The sequence below is a fragment of the Arvicanthis niloticus genome, chromosome 10, assembly GCF_011762505.2.
Source record: "Arvicanthis niloticus isolate mArvNil1 chromosome 10, mArvNil1.pat.X, whole genome shotgun sequence".
Lineage (NCBI taxonomy): Eukaryota > Metazoa > Chordata > Mammalia > Rodentia > Muridae > Arvicanthis > Arvicanthis niloticus.
Window position 1 is genome coordinate 42,735,119 of NC_047667.1, and position 23,283 is coordinate 42,758,401.

The 23,283-nt window shown below is 42.0% G+C and overlaps 1 protein-coding gene across 4 annotated transcripts in view; it reads left to right on the top strand.

Annotated features, from left to right (window-relative positions):
* Acbd6 (acyl-CoA binding domain containing 6) overlaps positions 1-18,447 on the top strand; it is a 126,077-nt gene extending 107,630 nt beyond the window's left edge. Inside the window, exons 6-7 of one of the 4 annotated variants that reach the window (XR_013112882.1) lie at positions 7,017-7,047; positions 18,163-18,372. Coding sequence is in view for 2 of the 4 variants with exons in the window: in XM_034513597.2 (XP_034369488.1) it covers positions 7,017-7,047; positions 18,163-18,317 (186 nt within the window). In the remaining 2 variants the exon portion in view is untranslated. Of the gene's footprint in view, positions 1-7,016; positions 7,048-18,162 lie in introns of all 4 variants that reach the window. The other 3 variants (XM_034513597.2, XM_076941366.1, XM_076941367.1) reach the window with 3 other exon arrangements.
* The last annotated feature ends 4,836 nt before the right edge of the window (positions 18,448-23,283 follow it).

The window sequence follows — 23,283 nt, forward strand, 5'->3', positions numbered from 1 at the left end:
TCAGTGTCTAATGAGATGGTCATGTGTTTTGTTTTCCTTTGAGTTTGATTATATAGTGGATTACATTAATGGATTTTCGTATATTGGACCAACTTTGCATCCATGGATGAAACCTGCTTGAATGTGGTGAATAATGGTTTTGATGTGTTCTTGGATTTAGTTTTCAAGAATTCTATTGAATATTTTTACATCAATATTCATAAGTGAAATTGGACTGAAATTCTCTTTGTGTGTGTGTGTGTATGTGTGTGTGTGTGTGTGTGTGTGTGTGTGTGTGTGTGTGTGGCTTAGGTATCAGAATAATTGTGGCTTTGTAGAATTAATTAGGTAGTGTTTCTTTTGTTTCTATTTTATGGAATAGTTTGAGGAGTATTGGTGTTAGCTCTTCTTTGAGAGTCTAGTAGAATTCTGCACTAAAACCGTCTGGCCCTGGGCTTGAGGAAATGGCAGCCCAGAAGCAACATGGTTCTTAGAAGGGAAGGGGCCAAGGGCCCAAAATCCACTCAAAGACACAACTCAGGTTACCTAAACTTCTTCACCTGGCCCACCTCCAAAAGTTTCCACTGCTCATTATTGCCACAGGCAGTAACCAAACCTCCAACTCCTGGTCTTTTCATTATGACATTTGCACACATGTGTGCCATGTTGTACTTTATGTACACGATGACATCTGCACACGCATGTACCATGTTGTGCTCTGCTCATATCGTCCCTTATCACCCGTTCTTGTTCCATCTGCCCTCTTTGTTAAATACCAGTTTCCCACTAAACATTCCCTTCTACTTTCATGCCATGTGTGAGCATGTGTATGCGTGTGCATGTGTGCCTGTGAGAGAGAGAGAGAGAGAGAGAGAGAGAGAGAGAGAGAGAGAGAGAGAGAGAGAGAGAGAGAGAGAAAAATCTAGATTCTGGGCTAATGAACTTATCAGCTTATCAGATATAGTTCTTTCCACCAAGCTCGATGACCTAAGTTTGGTCTCCGTGACCCACATGGTGTTAGTAAAGAACAGACTTCTGCAAGTTGTCCTCTGAACTCCACATTACACCATGGCACACACATGCACCCATACCCCAAAATAAATAAATATAATAAAAATTAAGTTTAATCAAGTTTAGCTTGAAATATATATTCCTCTTAAGCTAAAACACGCTTGTCTTTCTGTGTCTGGCCTAACTTGCTTACCACAGTGATCTCCAGTTCCAGACATTTTTCTGCAAATGACATAATTTCATTCTCCTTTATCACTGACTGAAACTCATATATATATATAAATTTCTCATATATTATTGTACATACATATACCATATATGAGCATATATTATATGTTACATATGAGATATATTATACATGACATATATAATATATGAGAACACATATATAATATATATGAGACCCTCATGTATATTATATCCTCCATCAAAGAAACAAAGAACATGTACCATGGAAGAGATTCTTATAGTTAAAATATAAGAATTTTATATTTTATAAGAATTTTATATATTTATAAGGTGGAATGGACAAAGTCTTATGACAGTCTTTAATTGTTTCGAGCTAACCTTCAAGAGCAGTGGCTCTCACCCTGTGGGTCACAACCCCTTGGAGGTCAAACAGCCCTTTCACAGGGTTACATATTAGATATCCTGCATATCAGATATATATAATCCATAATAGCAAAATTAGTTATGAAATAGCAATGAAAATAGTTTATGATTGGGGTTTAACACAAGGTAAGGAGTTGTATTAAAGGGCTGTAGCATTAGGAAGATTGAGAACTACTATCCTGGAGGAAAATTCTGACTAAGTCATTGCCATATTATAGAATTGAGTCCGTTTTGCTGCTGGATCGAATCTCATCTTTCACTTAAAATGTCCGAGTTTCTTGTAACCTTCTGAAGTAAGATTAACAATTATATACTAAATAACCTTCTGAGGGTAAGGGCAACAATTATCTATGCAGTAATCTTATTTATGATAAATGAAACCCCTAATTGGTCAGTTAATTTAGACTTGGAAAATTGTAGAGAAATGATAAATATCTAGTAGAGACATTGCATGTTGGACTGTCCTAAGTTACTTCTAAAAAATTTTTTTTAAGATTTATATATTTTGTTTGTATGCATGTTTGCCTGAGTGTATATATGCACACTGTGTGTGTGGTAACTAAGGAGGCCAGAAGACGGTGTCAAATCTCTTAGAACAGAGTGACAGTTGGCTTTGAGCCGCCATGTGAGTGCTGGGAACCACACCCAGGTCCTCTGCAAGAGCAGCAAGTGCATTTAACTGGTGAGCCATCTCTGCATCCCCTGTGTGTAAGCCTGCTAGCTACAGTTGGACGATGTCTGCCTGTGAAGCAGGAGGGCGTCTAAACCCAGATCCATCTGCACCTCCTAGGAAGGATTTCTTCTCTCGTGTCTAAGTCCTATTTTCTGGAGCTCCCAGGTGGCCAGGGTGGGGGTGGAGGGATCTGGTCATGTGAATTACCTTGAGTCTGGCTCTGTTCTTGTGGCAAATTCTGATTGGTGTCTGACAGGAACTGTCGAATCCTTTCATACTGTGCCTTTAGCAGTCTGTGAATCTGAATGATTCGTGCTTTGTGGATGCAGCAAGGAAATTTGCTTTGTAGGAAAATCGTACAGTGAAATTTATTATATATGTTTTGTCTTGAGATAGGACCTTTTATAGCCTAGGCTGCCCTTTAATTTGCTATATGGCCAGAGATGACCTCAAACATCTAATCCTCCTGCCTCCACTTCCCAAGTGCTGGATTTCAGGTATGTGCCACTACACCCAGTTAAAATTTATATTTTAACCACTGTTAACTATCCAGTTCATTGGCACTAAGTGTTGGCAGCCGTCACCATATCTGTCTTTAGAACTTTTCCTCCCAAAATGAAATTGTCCTCACTAAACACTGACTACCAGTGGTTTCTTCTTTCTCCCCCTCGGAATTTAAGCACCTTAGAGACCTCATATAAGCAGAGCCATCTTTCTCCTTCGGTGTCTCTCTGGTGTCGCTGTGCTGATAAAAAAAAACAAACAAACAAACCAAAAAAAACCACCTTCTTTACTAGACTTCTGTCCCTTCGCCCCATTTTGAAAAATCCTGAGAGAAAACTCTCAGGCATGGCTGGTGTAACGTGCTTGCTTCCAGAACAAGATGACAAGTGCTGTTTACCAAGCTGACATTTTAGCATCTTCCCAATGACCAGTCTTCTAAAATGTCCAAAGTAGTACCCAAAACCACTCGGCTGAGTTACTTTGGTTTGTTTTTCCAGAACACTTGGCGTGTGTGTGTGTGTGTGTGTGTGTGTGTGTGTGTGTGTATGTGTGTGTGTGTGTACTGGCTAGTTTTGTGTGTCAACTTGACACAATCTAGAGTCATCAGAGAGGAAGGAGCCTCAGTTGAGAAAATGCCTCCATGAGATCCAGCTGCAAGGCATTTTCTCAATTAGTGATTCATGGGGGAGAGCCCAGCCCATTGTGGATAGTGCAGCCCCTGGGCTGGTGATCCTGGATTCTTTAAGAAAGCAGGCTAAGCAAGCCATGTGGAATGAGCCAGTAAGCAGCACCCCTTCCATGGCCTCTGCATCAGCTCCTGCCTTCAGGTTCCAGCCCTGCTTGAGTTCCTGCCCTAAGTCCCTCCGATGATTAACTAAGATCTGAAAGTGTAAGCCACTGAATAAACCCTTTCTTCTTCAACTTGCCTTTTGGTGTTTTGTCACAGCAATAGAAACTCTAAGACTGTATGTATAGCTACCTATTTATATTCATTGTAAATTAAAAGTGATTAAAAGAAATTAATTCTTCCAATTGATGATCTGAACTTTTGATATGTATAAACACAGTAATTAAACATGATAGTTTGCCAAAATAGCAAGATAATGTTCTCTCTCACCTCTCTGTATATGTGTCTCTCTCCCCCAGGTTTTTTGATGTTTGTTTGTTTGTTTGTTTGTTTGTTTGTTTTTGGACAGGGTCTCACTATGTAGCCTTGGCTGGCTTGGAACTCAGTATATAGAAAATGTTGGCCTCAAACTCACAGATCCACCTGCCTCTGCCTCCTGAGTGCTGGGATTAAAGGCTTGCGCCACCAAACCCATCGTGTCTCCCCCTGCACCCCGCCCTCTTTTAAGACAGAATCTCGTTCTGTATCCCTGGCTCATTTGGCATTTACTGTGTAGCCCAGACTGACCCTGAGCTTAAAGCATCTTGCCTCAACCTCCCAAGTACTGGAACTGAAGTTGTATGCTGCCCTATCTAACTGAAAACTGTACTTTGTGAAAAATTTAATGATGGGGAAAAAAAAGTAGAGTCCTAATGTCACAGTAGACTCCAGATTGCAGTAGAGTCCTTTCTGGAATATTGTTGTTTTGTTAGGCATTTGTACTGAGGCTATAAAAGTGAGTATAAACCCTTCAGGTCATACTAACATTTTCAGTGCCTAACACTGAAAACTAGCAAGATAGATTTGAGTCTTAAGCTGTTTTGACTAGTTCTGCTCTTTCCAGTTGCCCTTAGCTATACCCAGACCAGATACAGTTCTCTGGCGTAAGAGTTGGGCTCTACACTGGCATCACTCTGACCCTGTTCATAGACCTCAGCTCCCCTCTTCACTCTTGTCCCAGATCTTGGGGGCACAGTGAGATGACTGTATCAGTGACTGTGCTGTTGCTGTGATAGAAACACCCTGACCAAAGCAACCCACAAAGGAAAGAACTTACTCCTATGGCTCCAGACGGTTAAGAGGCCACCATCAAGGGTTGGCGCAGAACAAGCCTGTAGCAGCTGAAACAGGATGCTGAGACTCAGTACTTAGTGAACTCGAAGCAGAGAGCATATAAAGGCTGTAAAGACTTTTTACCTCAAGCCTACTTTCAGTGATGACTCCTACACCAAGGCTGTACCACCTAAGCCTCCCCAAGAAGCACCAATGGAGGACCTAAAACTATGCCTAAAACTGTGGGGGACAGTTCTCACTCAGACTACACCAGTGACCATCTGTGCTCCATATTTTTGGTTGCTGTGTCCTGTATTTTACTGTTTTTAGAGTGTATTATCTTTATTATTGTTGGTGGGCATCCCAGCTTAGTCACTGTGGCACCCCAGCTGAGTGTACTCTCTCCACCCCTCCCCTGAGTGTCCTCTCTCCACCCCTCCCCTGAGTGTACACACTTGAGAAGCACACACAGTCCCTAGGAGGACACAAACTGCATTGCCCCGTGCTTGCCCGCTGCCTCCACCTGCCATCCTTGCCGGTTTCTAGGTGCTGAGAAAACCCTTAAGGAATGACTTGTTTTCTTTCTTACTTCCTGTCCAAATCAGTAAATAATTTCTCCATGGCAGCATCTTGCATGTTATTTAGAAGCTTAAAGAGAGATGCCCATAGCCAAAAGTTTTGGAGATAATCCCCAGTCCCACATTAAGTGGGAAAACAGGTACAGTTTGATACTAGTTCAGCCATCATTCCTTCTGTGGTAGAACAGTTGTCATAGGCACAGGCTCTGCATTCAGGGTAGCTAGTACATTCTGCCCTCACTCAGTTTAAGAGGTGACACTGCTTAGAAGTAGCCATCTGTTCCATTGTTTTGCATATGTGTTTAGAACAGCTTGGGGTTAAAGAAAAAGACTGGAACACCTCACTTTCCTGCGTGATCTGTGGGAGGCCTTGTTCTTTACCTCTGCAACTTTGCCTACTTTGAAATCACCTATCTTTATGATGCTTGATCTGGTTAGAAAGCCTGAGGTCTTTTGCCTGGAATTTGCAAATTTTTTAAAAACTCATTTATTTTTTCATTACTTAATAGCTTTGCAAATACATAAAATGAATCTTTGTTTATTGTATAAAACATCACCTAAAATATATGAAATTTTAACTATATATTTTTAATTATCTTAAGTTTTTCTTAAAATTTCTTTTTTTCTTTTTGTGTTTTGCATAAGCAAAACTTATTCTTTTTTTCCTCTTTCACAGAGGTTTTTTTATTATTATTATTATTGGATATTTTATTTACATTTCAGATGTTATTCCTTTTCCCCATTCCCCCCCCCCAATTCAGGAACCCCCTATCCCATCCCCCCTCCTCCTGCTTCTATGAGGATGTGTTCCCACCCACCTGCCCACTCCCACCTCCCCACCCATGAATTCCCCCACACTGGGGCATCCAGCCTTCACTGGACCAAGGACTTCCACTCCCACCTATACCTGACAATGCCATCCTTCCTTACATATACAGCTGGAGTCATGGGTCCCCTCCCTATGTGCTCCCGGGCTGGTGGTTTAGGCCTTGGGAGCTCTGGTTGGTTGGTATTGTTGCTCTCCCCATGGAGTCACAAACCCTTTCAGCTCCTTCAGTCTTCTCTCTCACTCCTCCATTGGGAACCCCATGATCAGTTCAGTGGTTAGCTGTGAGCATCTGCCTCTGTATATGTCAGGCTCTGGCAAATCTTTTTAAAAGATATTAACCCTACTAAAAGTCACAGATTCGTTAGATTTGGGTAGAGGCTTAGAAAACAACATCTAGGGTTGGAGAGATGGCTTGGCAGTTAAGAGCACTGACTGCTCTTCCAAAGGTCCTGAGTTCAATTCCCAGCAACCACCTAGTAGCTCACAACCATCTGTAATGGGATCCAATGCCCTCTTCTGGTGTGTCTGAAGACAATGACAGTGTGCTCACAAATATAGAAAAGGAAAGAGAGGAATCAGCATCTAATAGTGTCCAGGGTAAATGCTGCAGTGCTAGTTCTTCCTTCCCTACTGCAGTGACCGTGCTGCCGCACCTGACTGGATTCTCTATAGATCTGTCTGTACTCTTCCTCTGCTATAGCTGCTGCTGTACAGTTTACAGTTCTCCAAGGTAGCAGCCTGATCTCAAGTGACTGAGGTGCAGAGAAACAAGGTCTTTCCCTGTGTCTCATAAACCTGTAGAACTTTGGTACCCTGTGTGTTTACAACAGTTTGTGTACTTTTACATACCTGCAGGTCTTTTCTAAAGTCATCATTTGTGTTCTTTTATAGGACAATGAAGGCCAGACAGCACTTCATTATGGTAAGATGTTTCTGAATTACTGCTCATATGCTAATATTTCCATCTGTCTAAGCCTATATGTAGAGCTAGTAGAAATGCAGTAATCCTTGTCAGCAACGGAGGCTTCTCCACCCACTGGTAAAAACTTACTTCATTCTTAGTACTGTCAGGAACAACCAGGATACTAATCTTTGTTATTGTAGAATCTAATTTCTCCCGTTATTTAAAAAAGAAGAAGAAGAGGAGGAGGAGGAGGAGGAGGAGGAGGAGGAGGAGGAGGAGGAGGAGGAGGAAGAGGAGGAGGAGGAAGAAGAGGAGGAAGAGGAGGAGGAGGAAGAGGAGGAGGAGGGGGAGGAGGAGGGAGAGGGGGAGGAGGAGGGAGAGGGGGAGGAGGAGGGAGAGGGGGAGGAGGAGGGAGAGGAGGAGGGGGAGGAGGAAAAGAAAAACTTTCTTGAGGTTGGGGAAATGGCTCAGTAGGTAAAGTGCTCAGTGTGCAAGTACAAGGATCTGAGTTCAGATCCCCAGAACCCACATAAAAGCCAGGCACAGTGGTGTGTGGAACTTGATAGAGGAAGACACACGCCGTTGACTCCGGCTTCCATGTGTACATACGGGAGCTGGCCCTCCTCACACATGCATACACCACACATTAAAAGTAACTTTTTTGAACCTCTTACCTGCAGTTTTACTATTTATAGTTTCAGTTGCCCACAGTCAATTACAATCCAAAACTATGAAACATGAAAATTGTACAAATAGACAGTTAATAGATTTTAAATCACGTGCTATCACGAGACTCACGCCGTCCTTGGTCCTTCAGTCTGGAATGACTCATCTTTTTGACTGACCTGCTGAATCTGTGAATATACCACACCTCTCTCCATCAGTCCCTGGGTAGTGTCTCAGTTACCAGAGCAGCTGATGACAGTGCGCATGGTCAAGTGGCCCTTTGGTGCAGCCTGACAACTAGGTTGATGCCTCCGTCCTTTGCCTCAGTTTATCTTATCACATGGACTTCGGGTCCTCTCACGGTGTCACAGATTGTGAGTATAGCACACTGCAGTGTTTTCAGAGATAGTATATTCCTTTATCTCATTATGGAATATCTCATATTCCTTATGGCTGGTAATAAGTCATACATTTCTATGAGTGTGTAGAGAAATAAAAAACAATGTAAGCATGTATACACACACGTGTGTGTATGTGCTCATGAGTATGAGCATGTGCGTGCATGAGTGCGTGTGTGTGTGTGTGTGTGTGTGTGTGTGTGTGTGTGTTGCTTTGTCCTGTCTTCACTTGAATTTTTTTTTCTCTTAGATAAAAGGAGACTACTATAACTGAGTAAAGAAAACAAGTTTGATTCTTAATTTTTGTTTTCTCTACTGATTATCTTTACTTCAACAATGTGTGAAATACAGTAAAAATGACTTGTAAAGTAGAACTAGTAGCATGGCTCTTAGAGAACTATTAAATAAACTCAGCTAAATGAAAAGATATTAAAGTGTTTCATAAACTATAAAATACTAGCAAATATAATTCAGAAATTCTATTGTATATGAATATTTTGAAAAAACAATTCAGCCATCAGTGTTTAAATCAAGCTAAGGTTCACCCACCTGTGGCTGCCTCAGAAACGAGCACACAGTCTGCTTTGCCAGTCTTGACAGGCTAGGATTAGCATCAGGGCCTCAGCTGCCCTTCAGCACCTTTGTCTGATCCTGAGCATCTGTCTGGGTGCTGCGAGCATCGCTGGATCACCTGGGAGTCTAGACTGTAGTACTAGCTGTTTGCAATCCATGTAAATCAGACTGATAATGAAAATTGAAATGTCTAAAAATTTATGAGTTTACTGGTATTACCCAGATAGTAAAACTCACAGGAAGAAAGGAAGCTTGTGAATCCAATTCACTTTTCAACGTAAACACCAAAATCCTAAGGAAAATATTAGCAGACGAAACCATCATTGTACTTTAGACACAGAGGTGTATCATAATAATCGTGTTGAGTTCATCCCAGAAATTGAAGGATGGTGTAAGGTTTTAAAGTTTAATAGTATGATTTTCTACATTTCCAAGCTAGGTGAAATACCCAGGTCAGTAATTCAGATGCATAAAAAGTTTGTGAGAAAAGTCAACACTCAATTTAAGAAGTTTAGAGAAGTGGTTCGGACCTCATGAGTTTAAGGCAGACTTGTGCTTGACATTCTAGGTCCCTGCTGACGCTGCACAGACTGTTTGGATCACTTACTTTAGTTTACACGTGGTGAGATGGGGACCATGACCTCACACTAGGTCTGAAGATATAAGAGGTTAATTATGTAAAGTGCTCAGGACAGTGTCTGATACCTGCTGTGTGTGAGTGTTAGCAGGCTCGATGACAGAATCCGTGGATAAATTAGAAATATAGTTGTAGGGTTGTAGCATTGCTATATAACAATCTCATAATACACTCACCACCAAAAGAAGGTCAGGAAGAGAGAACTGTAGAACTAATGTTTCCTAATATTGCTGGGATTTAGCTAGTTTAAATGTGAAGGTGGTTCTAGTAAGTTTGCATCATGATGGTAGCATGATGATCAAGAAATAGAAAATCATTAAAGAACTGAAACCCTGCATTAACCCTGTGGGATGCTGTCTGTCTGATACAGAAACAAACAGTAATGAAGGAAAGACATGAAGCAGAAGATAGAGCAGCAGGTGTGACTCATGTGGAGAATAAAGCAACCGTGTTGTCCTCTGGTCGCCACATGTGTAAGCATATACATGCATATGAGTGCACACATAATCACAGTCATGTATATGCAAGCACCCACATGTACACTGTACTGTTACTTTTCTATTACTGTGATAAAAATACCCTGACCAAGGCAATTTACAGAAGAAAGAGTTTCTTTTAGGCTTACAGTTCCAGAGGATTAGAGTCCATGATGATGGAACAGAGATAGCAGACAGCAGAGAGCTTGAGCAGCAGCCAAGACTTTACATCTCAGACCACCAGCAGGATGCAGAGAGAGGGCTGATTCAAAATGGCACAAGTCTTTGAAACCTCAAAGCCAACCCCAGTGTCATACTTCCTCCAGCAAGGACACACCTAATCCTTCTCAGACAGCCAACTAGGGGCAAAGTATGTGAATGCCCAAGACTTATGGGGAATACCTCACACATGTACGCACGCACACACATACACACACACAGAGTCATGTACATATGCACACACACAAAGAGCCAGGGTGGTTAATACATGCCTATGATTGAGCTTCTCTACAGACTGAGGAAGAGGATCTCAAATTCAAGGTCATATATTTTCATTATAGGCAATATAATGAAATCGCCACTAGAAAGATAAACATGTGAGAGGTCTGGAGGACCTAGTGTGAACAAGTCAACATTACTGCAGAGGGTTACAGTCTGTCAGTTACGGTTCTCACACAACCAAGGGAGAAAACTGCAGATCCACCAATCACTTTCCTGAGGAAAATGCTTGTTTCCTGTTGGTGGACTGACCTGTGAAAAGGCTTGATTCATAAATATTTCCAGGAGAAAGTTAAAGTGATGCACTTAATGTTGGGTGACTGGTCTTTGATCGGAGCAGGGTACAAAGGAATGTGCATCAGGACAGCAGAACATTTTATGCAGATATAGAAATGATTAAAACTGCTTTTATTCACAGGATTTGGAAATTACATAGAAAGATTATTTTACAGATTTATTATTAGTCCACTCATAACTTTCATGTAGGAATGAATTTTTACTGAAAGTTTAGAGTCTGCTTCATCCACATACAGGAATTGGATATTAAAAAAAAAAAAAAAAAACTTGCATTTTTCAGTATTCCTTGATTTTATTTTTGTAAATATGGAGTTCAATTTATAAAAGGTTAAAGATATACATATATATCTTTAAAAGTTTTACAGACTTTTGAGTGACTTTTTTCATTAAAAAAAATCTTTAAAAGATAAACATGTTTTGTTTAAAATATTTTTGATTTAGTCTAATAGTGCAAAGAAGAAAAACAGATTATCTACATCAGACCAGTGTCTAGTTGGGGGAAGCCCATTTCACACAAATTTAGAGTTCAAATTTATATTCTTGATTGTTTTGAAAATCACCAGATTAAGGACCTAAGGTAAGTGTGCTGGTGTGGTTTGTCCTCTCCTGCCTCACTCACGGACAGACGTGTATAAACATTCTATACACTTTATTAGTGCAACAGCACTCTAAAGTTCCTGAGATGAGAAGAAGCCCACAAGCTAATGTCACAGACGGCCATCACATGCATGTTCATGGGTGCAATAAACATGGGGTTCAGTTTCTTTCACAGTTAGTTATTTATTGGGAGCGGTGTGCCACAGCACACATGTGGAGGACAACTTGCAATTGGTTCCCTTCCTCACTCAAGTTGCCAGGCTGGGTGGCTAGTGCCTTGACCTTGAGTCATCTCACAAGCCCAGGTCTATGTCTTTAAGGACTTTAGTGAAGCTATCGGATAAGAATTACAGAGCAAACTTGTAAAGAGGGAAAGAAAGCCAAAAGAAGGGGCTGAACTCACTCAGTAAACCAGGCTTGCCTGCAAGTCAGAGATCCACCTGCCTCTACCTCCTGAGGGCTAGGTTTAAAGGCGTGCACTATCATGCCCAGCGCCAAATTGAGTTTAAATTAAAAAATTAAATATAGAAAATTTACGATGATTAGGTTAAAGTATGAAACAAGGTCCTGCTCTATAGCCAGCATTAGCCTGGAACTTGCTATGTAGCCCAGGCTTGCTTCAAACTCATAATACTCCTGCCCAGCCAAAGTGCTAGGATTACAGGCATGCATCCTCTCATCCAGCTTAGAAAGTTACCTTTTACAAGAATAATGACATGGGGAAATCCTTTCCCATTGTTCTCCTTGGTCAGTGAGGCAGATCCATACCCACAACTATACTGTGAGTAAACACTTATCATACTGATATCCTGTGTGCTTACTGTTCACTGTGACATTAGATATTAATAAAAATGATCCTTAATTCAGATCGTGCCCAAAATACATCTACTGAAACACCCTCTTTCTGTCTCTCAGGTTATATTAATTACTGTGGAAAGAACCAAGCAAATAACCATATATGTTACAATCAACATAATTAAACACTAAAATAATATTACCAGTCAGACATTTTGACATTAAAGATATATAAAACTAAAATGTTCTGACAACTCAGGAATCTTTCATGAAAACATTTTCAAATTAATTATCACTTTTAAAGTAATTCACTTTTAGTTTTATTTCTTTATGAGTTTACTGGACTTGTAGCAGACACTTTTAGAATAGTCAAAACCATCTTATATGTAAGAATAATAATGATCATTTATTAAGCACCCATTATATGCCTAGGAGTGTGTTGAGCATTTAGTCATTTAATGTTATTTAATCCTTTTTATTTAGTGGGTGCTCAGTGACTGTTGATTTGATTTGGCTTTAGGGCCTTAACCTATTGGAGTTTTCATAGAACTGTTAAGTGTGGTTAACTACACTGAGTACAGACAGTGTTGGGGAGGTCTGGGGGCTTAGCTATTACTTTTTATGAATTATGGCTGAGCTTGACAGCTGTCCTTGTGTTGACAGCTCTTCTGATTATAGCAGTTGTCAAACTCCATCCTTAAGCAGGTTGTAAATCCTGGCTTCTTCCGATTAAAACTGGGTCAGAGCCAACCGCAGGTTAACTAAAGGCCGTTATTGTACAACTGGGTGTCTTTACTAGTTTGTCCTAAGTGGTCTTTGTGTGGAAACATATTAAAACCCTCATTTCACCACATTTTACCTGAGTGTTTTGAGTCTTCAGATATTGGTCCTCTTGGTATTTTGTGTTTATCCGTGGTCCTTGTTGGAGTACATTGCAGTAAGTGTGGTCTTCCTTATAAATGGCCTGTTAGCTTTCCCCTCCTCTTCCTCCACTGGGAATACTAATATCATTGCATCTGTGTCTCCCAGGGGAAATCAAGGCTCTTCCTTGCACGTGTGGTCATGTGATTGCAGAGTGGGCCGGCTTTGTATCCTCATGAGTCCTCAGGCTTCCGCGAAAAGCACCATCTGTTCTGTTCCTTCCGTACTGTTACAGGGCAGTGGGAGGAGGAATCAGAGTGAAAATAAATAAAATAAAAAAAGAAAGAAATTCATCATCAAAGCCCCGAGGATTAATGGAGTCAGAAGGCTCACTGCTCTGAATGGGAATTCATCTTCACCTGGGCCAATGTCAGGGCTGCCTGTAAGGCACTTGACAAATAGAGGTTCCCGGGGTACCATAAATTCAGCAACTGTGCTGGTCCCTGTGGACTGGCTCAGGCTTTTCCAACATGGGCTTCCGACTGGTTTTGTATTTCCCAGCACAGTGTGGGCCCCGATGCGGTCTGGCCCCTTGCTAATTTGGTGACTGTTATCACTGGTCCTCCTCTCTGTTCTTGCCTTCTCTCTCATCTTCTTTGCCTTTGTTTTGAGAGTATGAGCAGATTACACATTCTGGCTTGTGACCTGTGAGTCTCTAAAGATGCAAAAGGAGAGGAGTGAATTTTGAGTAAAGTCTGACTTCTCAGCACCATTCTAGATAGAGAGGAAAACCAAATACAAAACAAAACAAAAGCATGTGCTGGGCTAGCTCAGCCTGTAACTGGAGGAGCAGATCCGTTTCTTCACAGCACTTTGCTGGGCATCTGTATGGGCCAGTCTCCCCAGGTATCAGCCTGCCCCTAACATGTTCCCTTCATATCAGCATAGAATTAACTTGTGGGGCTTTATAGGCAGGGTCCCTTCATTTAAGTCAATCTCTTTTTTCTCTCTGCTATTACTCCCTGCTTGCTCATGCTTCCGTGTGGATCTGTCTTTTCCATAAACCTCAGGTGCTTGTTACTAAAATCCCTTTTATATAGGTATGTACACCACACCCCTGCCCTGAAATACTGGGAGTTCAATCTCACTTTTAGTTAGACTGGAGCTAAAATTTCACTCATATCCGTCATGCTAGGGGACTGTTGCACCATGCAAGTACTATTTCCTTAGTTGGGTGGCTGCAGTCAGCTAGCCATGGGATTAAAACCATACTCCCTCTGAGCCTGAGTCTGAATACTGAGATTATACCACACTTCGCTGCTGGAAAGCTTACTCCGTGGTACAGCACACGTGAAGGGCCACATTCTGCATCTCTAGCAGACGTCTGCTTAGCCCACTCCCCTGTTGAAGTGTTGGGTTAGAAGAACTAAGTGTTAGATCATGTTGACTATCCTGAATTACAGATTTATATATGGAATTTCTGACTCTGTTAAGAAAGGTCCCACTTTAAAAACAAAGCGAGTGCTCCTCACAGGAGGCCGAGTCTGGTGGTGGAAGGGCTGAGTGCCATTGTTTAGAAGGCAGGTGTCCCATGCATCGTTCTTTGTAGCCCATGCATAGTTCTTTGCAGCGTGTGTGTCCTTGCAGCTGCTTGACGCCAGGCAGTGTATCTTTAACTTTCTTCTATTTTATGAACTCTCCGAATTTCAGCCCAAGTAGATAAGCAGGTATTCGTGATTAAACTCCAGAAATTTAGAGTAAAAATGTTGACTGAACTTATTTGAGGGTGCAATTCTAAATAATCAGTGTCATTTGGTGGCCTAGGCATATGGTTCCATGGCAGAGTATATGCTTAGAACACATAAGGCCCCGGCATCACAAAACAGAATGGTGGGGGGAGATTTTGAAAGAAAGGTTTTAATTTTAAACACTTTATTTGATCTTGGGCCTTGGCAAAGACAGTCCTGTCTCTGCCTTTCCTCATTTTGATGTAGTCCCAGGATCTACCACATCTGCTATATCACTGTGAATCAGCAGCTGCTCTAGGACTGGAATGGGCTATTGTTGCTTCTCTCTTCCTTTTCTCCTATTCATCTGTTCATTCATCAAATGTTTCTCTCACATACAAGAAATCTCACAGCACTGAAGGCAGAGAGTGGGCTCCCACACAGTCTTGGGTTAACTTGGAAATTCTCCACTTTGGCTCACTTAGAACCAGGTTCTCTCTGGTTATGGACAAGAGTTTAGTGACTAAGTATCAGGATAGGGAATGTAAAAAGATGTCGGAGGGTTGCCAAGATGATCCAGCTACGAGAAGACTAGGCTCACAACCAAAAGAATAAAAAGACACCAGAGCTACACCAGTTTATAGCCCACCATAACCTGGCTTTTGCTCAACAGCTCTTGCCTCTTTCACAGCATAAAACCTGAAATCTCTAAGCTAGAGAGAAGCACCTGCCTGGGAGTGAAGATATCCAGCCTCTTTAATTGTTAATACAATAGGGCAGGACAGTGCACTACACACACACCCGCACACACACAACAGTTTGGCTGGCTTGAAGATTTGAGGACACGCAGAAATCATCACCCCTGAAAACTGATCAAGACTGAAACTAATTCAGAAGAACAAGGAGCTCCCAATCTCATCCCAGGATAAGCTTCAACCCAAGGAATAAGCAGCGGTAGTTTCTTGGGTGAGAAGAGGCAGGAGGTAAGAACAGATAAGGCTCCTTCTGTGATTCTGCATCTGGAAAAGTACACAAACTGTTTCAGAAAATAGAGAACACTTTTCAAGATTATTAGCAAGCAGAATATACCCAGATACAAATGAAGTATTACCTAGGCATCCAAATTGGTTTGATAGTTTGAAATCATTGCACTATACCATAGCAATCAACAGAAAGCATAAAAACCCTGCTATTGATGGAAAGGGCTGCTAACAAAATTCATCTCCTGTTGTGACTAAAATAACCAAATAGAGAGAGCCATAAATGGTGTTCACCATTAGTCTCACACTCAGGCCTCAGGGGCAGATGAGTCTCTGAGTTCAAGACCACCCTGGTCTACATGGTAAATAAGTTACAGGACAGCCAGGGCTGCACAGTGAGACCCTGATTGAAAAGCAAACAGCAAAGTAGGAGTAGTGAGAGCTTCTTCCTCAGCCTAGGAAATCAATGGCTAAAGTCACGTGCAGCATCGGAAGGCCAAGTGCTGTTCTCTGTCTCCCCTTCCCCTCTGCCTGAGCGTGTTCTGCACACTTGCCTGTTCCTTTACACTAGAGCTGGCTGTTGACGTATGTGTAAGTTCTCAGTGAGGGAATTTCAGCTGTATCCTTGGCAGGGCCGGGGCATCATTTGCTCAGTGAAACAGCCTGGGGTCTGCCCCATAGCCCCTGTGCATCTTTTCGGAAGGCTTGTTACTGTTGTACGATGTGTCGCATCACAAAAGCAACTGTAAAGTGTCTGAGTAAGGGGAGTTACAGCTGTAGAAAATGTCTCTCCTCCCAAGCTTAAGAATCCAGTCACATCCCTCCTTAGTGCCCCCATAAACATGGTGATTACCAATATTACTTCAGTGTTGTTGAGTTTTGTTAAAACATGGTCTCACCATGTGGTTCCAGCTGGCCTAGAATGCGCTACGCATGCCAGGTTGGCCTTGAACTTTAACCCTCCTGCCTCTGCCTCCCAGGTGCTGGATTTCAGGTGTGCACCATCCTGCTCAGCTTTATTGCAGATTTTATATAAATGCTTTATTTCATAGTTACACTACATATTTGTATGTATGTGTAAGTGATATGTTTAATTTTGTCTGTCTTTACATACTCCTTTAAATAGAATCCTACTAAACTGCTTTATTCTGATTTTTTTATTCTTCAACATTATGTCTTTGAGGTAAACCCAACGGTGTATGAAGTTGGAGTTGCTTAGTTTTCACTTCCAGATGAACAGTGTCTGCTCCTACATGTTACTGCGCCATCTGCATTTGATGCCCATTGGGAGTGGTGCTGATATGTACATACATTCTTCAAATACCAGCTGCAGAACACGTGCAGAAAAATCTCTGTAAACTGTCACTAGAAGCAGATCCTTCTCTGGATCGGTGTGTGTTTAGGGACAACCTGTAATGACAAGTTATTGTCCAGAGTGACTGCCCCGAGGGCATGCTCTGGAGCTGAGGTGCTTTACCTGCACCAGGCTCCCCGCTCACCTCGTGTGTGTGTGTGTGTGTGTGTGTGTGTGTGTGTGTGTGTGTGTGTGTGCGTGCGCGCGCGCGTGCATTACTGTTATGATTCATTTGGTGTAAAATGTCTGCTTTTGCCTTTAGCTCAGTCATCTCAGAGCCATCTGATTGTTAGATCTTTGTTTCCTCCTTTCTTGTAATCCTGGTTTTGTCATACACCTGATTTCTGTATATATGCCCAAGAGTAGACGCCTCTCTGCTCTAACTTTTGGTCTGTAAGTTCGCCCTGGGGCAGTAACAATACCATCTTCATCACAGGCCTTGATATTTGGGAGTCTCCCCTCCTGTGCCTTAGACTCAGTGACCCCAGTAATGCTGTTTCTCTCCTCTGAGGATTTTAGAGGATAGGAGATGTCTCCATGGGTAAAACCCTGGCTGGATCATCACTAGGAAATGAGTCCAGGCCCTCTCCCACACACACAGAAAAGCAGGGCTGCACATCTCTAACCCTAGTTCTGAGGGATGGAGACAGGACTCCAGGAGCTTGCTAGCCAGCCAGCTCCAAGTTCAGTAAGAGACTTGTGGGGAGCAGAGGAGGAGGATGCTTGTCGCTGAACTTTGACCTCCATACACACACAGGAGAGCACACCTGCACATACATCTGAACATACAAAGATTTCACACAGCGATGGTCTAATTACTAGACCAACTTTTGTCCTACCTAAATTCAATTGTGTGTGTGAGTGTGTGTGTGTGTGTGTGTGTGTGTGTGTATTCAAAAACAAAACAAATGGTTTTAAACAAATTGTTTGGTACAGTACATTTAACCTTTTGACATGGGTTACCCAACTATTATTATTTGAAAATATAGATCAACATAAAGCCATTGCATTTCTTATTCTTTGCTATTATTCTGTCCTAGCAAATAAGGTCAAAAGTCTCACAATTTTACAAAAGAACTGTGTGTTTTTACAAGAGGGAAAATGATAGAGTTTCTTAAGACTTGTTCTGGCTGCAAGGCCCAAGCATCCTGTGGCCACCATAAGGGCGGGCAGTGTGTAGGCCTCCTTACTGCCCAGCCTTGCCGTTCTGCTGCAAGGAGTGGTTTCCCTGACCTGCTGTAACCCTGTTTGTATATCTGTCCATCTCTCTGCAGCTGCCGCCTGTGAGTTTTTGGACATCGTGGAGCTGCTGCTCCAGTCTGGCGCTGACCCTACTCTCCGAGACCAGGACGGCTGTTTGCCAGAAGAGGTGACAGGCTGCAAAGCCGTCTCTCTGGTGCTACAGCGGCACAGAGCTAACAAGGCTTGATCCAGAGCCTGGAGAAGCACAGTTTGGCCGAATAGGACTTCCAGGATAAAAGAAACTGCAAAAATAATACTTCTTTTACCACCCATCTTTGGTATGCATTGGCTAATAAAATCAGTTCGAGGAACTGGGATTTCGACGTCTCAGCAATTCATTCTCCATGCATACATTCTGGGGCAGTACGGGTTTTGGTGATGAACATGTGTACTGTGCATAATATAATCCAATTCTGCCAAGCATGCTTTGAAATTTATCACTGCTGTGGAAGGTGGGGAGAGGAGCAGACAGATCATATTTCACAATATTAAACATGGCTCCCCTCTCCTTCTCCTCCTCCTCCTCTTCTTCCTCCCCCCCCCCCCCCCCAAGCACTACAGTGACAATTAGGGAAGTTCTGTGAAATGCCAGCATGGTTTAAAGCAAATGGTCCTATAGCATTTCATAGCTAATCTGAATAGGTAGGTAAAATGGCTGTTCTCTAAAGACGGGCTTGGAAACGTAAGGAGGAAGAGGGTGTTCAGAAAGCAAGAGAAGGAGATCACGTCAGCCAGGGCTGTGGAAGTCGGATCCGCAGTGGGTCCTGGAAAGCTCCAGGCCTTTAGCTTTTCAGGTTGTACTCAGCAGCCTCACTGGAGGATTGACACACAGCTTCTCTAGACACATCGATTAGATCAGGATTCTGTATGCACAAAGCAGGAAAAGACGTTCCCTGAGGACTCTTAATTAGCTATAATGTCCTTTGTGGCAGTAATCTAAAGTAACCAACTCAGACCTGGCCTACTACCTGCTAGGCTCTTTGCTTGCCCCTGACATGTTACTGTTGGAGTTATTTCCAGGGACCAGAAGAGCATCTGTTCTGTGTTAGAAGCTAATAAGAAGGCAAGTGTGCCATGCTTTTTATTTTAAAGATAAGCAAATGTACTATTACTGAACTGACTCCTGTGCTTTCCATTTTAAACCTAAGACTGTCACCTAGGGAACCCCGTGATGTTCTTACTCTATAAGAACAATAAACAGAAGGGCAAATAAAAGAAGAAATTAGTCGCATTGCAAACATAGCCATTAAGAGATGGTTCTCTAACAGGCATGACTGTTAAACCGAATGTAACTGCAATGGCACCTACAGCTTACAGTTTTTGTTAGCTTGAGCTAGGCTATCCTGGAGTAAACCCCACCACAACATAAGGAATATGAATACTGCTTGCTTTGTGATCTTTGAAGCCTACCTTTGTACGATCTGAGATGCAAAAACCAAACCATTCACCAAAACTGATCATTCTTTAAATTATTTCTTAAGGACCTGTGGATATGATACACACATTGGTACATACTGAAATGTGAGTGTAATTCTCTGCTCTTTGTTCTTTTACCACAGTCCTTGCTGTGGTAGGAAATACCATTAACCTGCCTTTAACCTAAGTCTTTTGTGGTCCACATTCATAAATGTATTTTTTAAATACTATATACATTGGTTACAGTAAGTGACCCAAACTCTGTGTGGTTTTTAACTGGCATTACCTTGTTCATCTTTAGAGCATTAACAAATCAGGTCACTTGTTCAGTTAAACATGTTAGAATATTTGTCTAAGCAAGAAACTATTCAGGAACTTATTTTTTTCATATTTCTTCCTTTTGCAGAATGAACTCAGTATTTCTTAGACACATTTTTATTGCTTCTTCTGCCACATTTAAAACTATATAGACTTTAAACGTCTATTATTGAAACCTCTGTTCTTTTGTTCCCAATATCTGAGTGTCCTAACACTGTACAATCACATAGTAATCTGTGGATTGTTTTCCTGGGTCTTCTATAGAAGATTTCATCCATAAATGTCAGAGAACACTGAGTCATGGTTAATTTCATTCCCTTTAAATTATTGAATTACTATGCTAGCACGTCACATACCAGTTGGATCCTGAGTTCATTACCAAAGGCTGCAGTTCATCAACAAAAGAACGGTGCCCTGAAGCAGCCAGTCAGTCATATTTCCTGATACATGGTGACTGCGTTTCCCCTACAGTCCAGCAAGCTATAGAAAACCAGTAGCTACCTTAGCTTCGTGTTAGTCATGTGTAAGGCAACTGATTATTAGGAAATAGCATAGAAAGCCTTCTCCCAGGAGATTCAATTCTGTTTATACCTCAACAAGCACTTGAAGATGTCTGGCTTGTCTTGGTTTTGCTTACTAGTTAGAATTCATTTTCTCTCACTCCTGCTATCAGCTTGCTGATATTTGTAATGCATAGAAGCATTTTAAAAATAGTCACTAGACACTGGCAGAGGGGCTCGGAAAGCAGTTGTGACTAGACACGCTTGCCACATCCCACCTCCGTTTCTAGACTGCACACACTACCTTCCTATTCCGACTGCATTCTGGAGTCATCTTTCTTTTGTTGTTGACCTGAGCTGCTTTTTTTTTTTTTTTTTTTTTTTTTTTTTTGCTGATCTGTGGTCAGAGCCGCACTGTGACTTTCCATATTTAGTATTTATTCACAGTTGTCATTTACTTTGTCCTCTGGCAGCTGATCTAAGAGGCCCTGATTGCCTCTACATTAGTCTCGATGCAGTCACAATAGTTTCAGCACACACTGATGAAAAATGAGAAATAAAAAGAAAATCGTGTCATCGCATATCACAGAGAAGGCACAGTGTCTGATCACTTCAGCTTCAGAACCCAGGCTGAGTTTGCGTGTGTGTAAATAACACCGGAGAGTGAAGGCGGAGCTTGTGGGAGCCAGGCAAGCACCTAACCTGCACCCAAGGCCTTGCCTGAGCCTCACTTCTGGTTTGTAGCTTTTAAATGTGAGGGAGTTTTGAGTCACTTTGAAAAGCTGCCTTGGAACAGCACTGTGTTTGGAATGGAATTCCAAGGGCTTTCTGCTCTCCTAGAGCCAGTCCATTGGCACCATTAGTTTCTGGTTCCTAGCACAGGAGGAAAACCCTTGGTCAGCTGCCCAGTTTTCTTAGCTTTAAGTGCCTCTACCAGACGATAGGCATGTGTGGCTGTGCCTAAAGAACTGGGTAGGAAGTGGGTGGTGGTGATGGTGGTGGTGTGGGTGCCAGGGCTCAAAAGCCAGGACCTTGGATTTGCTCGTGCTTGTTACCAGGCTGAATGTCCAATCCCAAGTCAGTGGTGATTCTGTTTGCTTGTTTGATTTGTTTTGTTTTGCTTTCAAATCATTGGCCAAGAGTCCAGCCATAATACATTCTAATATCCATATCCATACTGACTGCCACACTAGGAGTCTTTGAAGATACACTGGTAAGAAATTGGTCTCTGAAGTATTTGGCCTCTGATCTGTTACTGTAGAGAAATGAGCTCACAAGTTGAACCGTGTATGTCTACTGGGATTTTAGCATGTCTGCTTAACTTCTTAACTTTCCAGGATGATTTTATAGGCTTCTTTAACCTATAATCACTGAACAGTAGTCTTGTATAGTAGAGTTGGTAAGGCAATGCCAGGACAGGGAACAGGCACAGGCAGGTTAATCCACCCAGCATCCCAGAGTTGGTGACAGAGACACAGTTCAGGACCAGTCTACTGAATCCTGGTTGCTCTTGTTCGACCCCAAAACAGCATGGAGGTTTCAGCTTTTCACTCAGCCCACAGATATTTCTCAAACCTACTGACAGTCTAGCCCAGTTCACTCATGCTTTCTGTCAGCATGGATATTAAGAACTCATGTTCTACCTAAAATATCTGACACTAGACAAGTCTAGAAAATCACGGATTACCATCAGAAACTAATTAAATCATTAGTAATCTCTCTAATATTGAAGAGCATGAAGTCAGCTGGTCACATGCTGTCGTCCCCTGGTCACACCTGCCGTCCCCTCTGCTTGTCAGGTGGAAGGAGAACAGCCAAAGCATCGTCCTCAGAGCTCTGTCTGTTCTCTGCTTCTGATGTTTCAGCAGTTTCCAGTTAAAAGGTTCCTATAATCCAGTGACCCCTCCCATTAAATAAGTATTTCATAGCTTCCTGCCAGGTTTAACTACTTGGCTATAGGTTATTATTCTGTGTACAGTACATCATCTCCGAGATTAATGAACAATACATGTGGCTGTGGCACAGCTAGCTAGTAGAAGGCTTTCATGTCTAAGAAAATATATAGTCATCAACTTAACGTGAAGACTTTTAGCTGCTTATTTTTTTAAGTTGAAATGCAAGGAATATTATCAAACTTTGAGCCCCTAAAAAATCATGTTATAAATGCTGCTTAACACTAAATAAAAGTGAACCTGCCTGATTCCATTTCATAATGAAAAAATATTAAGTTTAAATACTTATCAATAAATCCCAAATCCCGGTTCCTAAGGTAACTTTGGTCAAATGTTTTCAAAGTAATTAAAACACTAGATCTAGTCTAAGAGGCAAATTTTTCACATCAACATTTCCAGAGTTGGATGCCTTACAGGCAGTGGTGGGCGTGGCTCCTGCTGTGGTTTGACTCTGAAAGGTTCCCCCAGACTCATGTGTTCAATACCTGGTCCCAGCCGGCAGTGACGTTGCTTTGGAAGTCTGTGAAACATTCTGAACTTGGGGCTTCCTGTCAGACGTAAGGAACAGCTTGGAGGGACATAGCCTACCCAGGGTCTGTCCTTCCTCCACCTCTAAGATATGGAGTCCCAGCCCATACTCCTGCTGCCGTGCTTTCCACCATGATGGACATGCCCTCGGGCTGTAGATATGCTCCACAGCAACAAAGCAACAACAAGGGAATCAGCTGTCTCGTAATGTGTACACCAACATATTCTCCAGTGATGCCAACTGCATTGCACTGGCCACTGATATCTTTTTATTCTTGGGAACTTAATTTAACCTAAGAATAATTGTAAAGATAAAAATAATTGCTGTTGTCTCTAGTCTGCAAAGTAAGGAAATTGAAATTCAGAACTGAGAAATTGTCCAAGGTCAGAAACTTGGAACCGTGAAAGACTAATTTTAACATAAGCTTCATGATATATA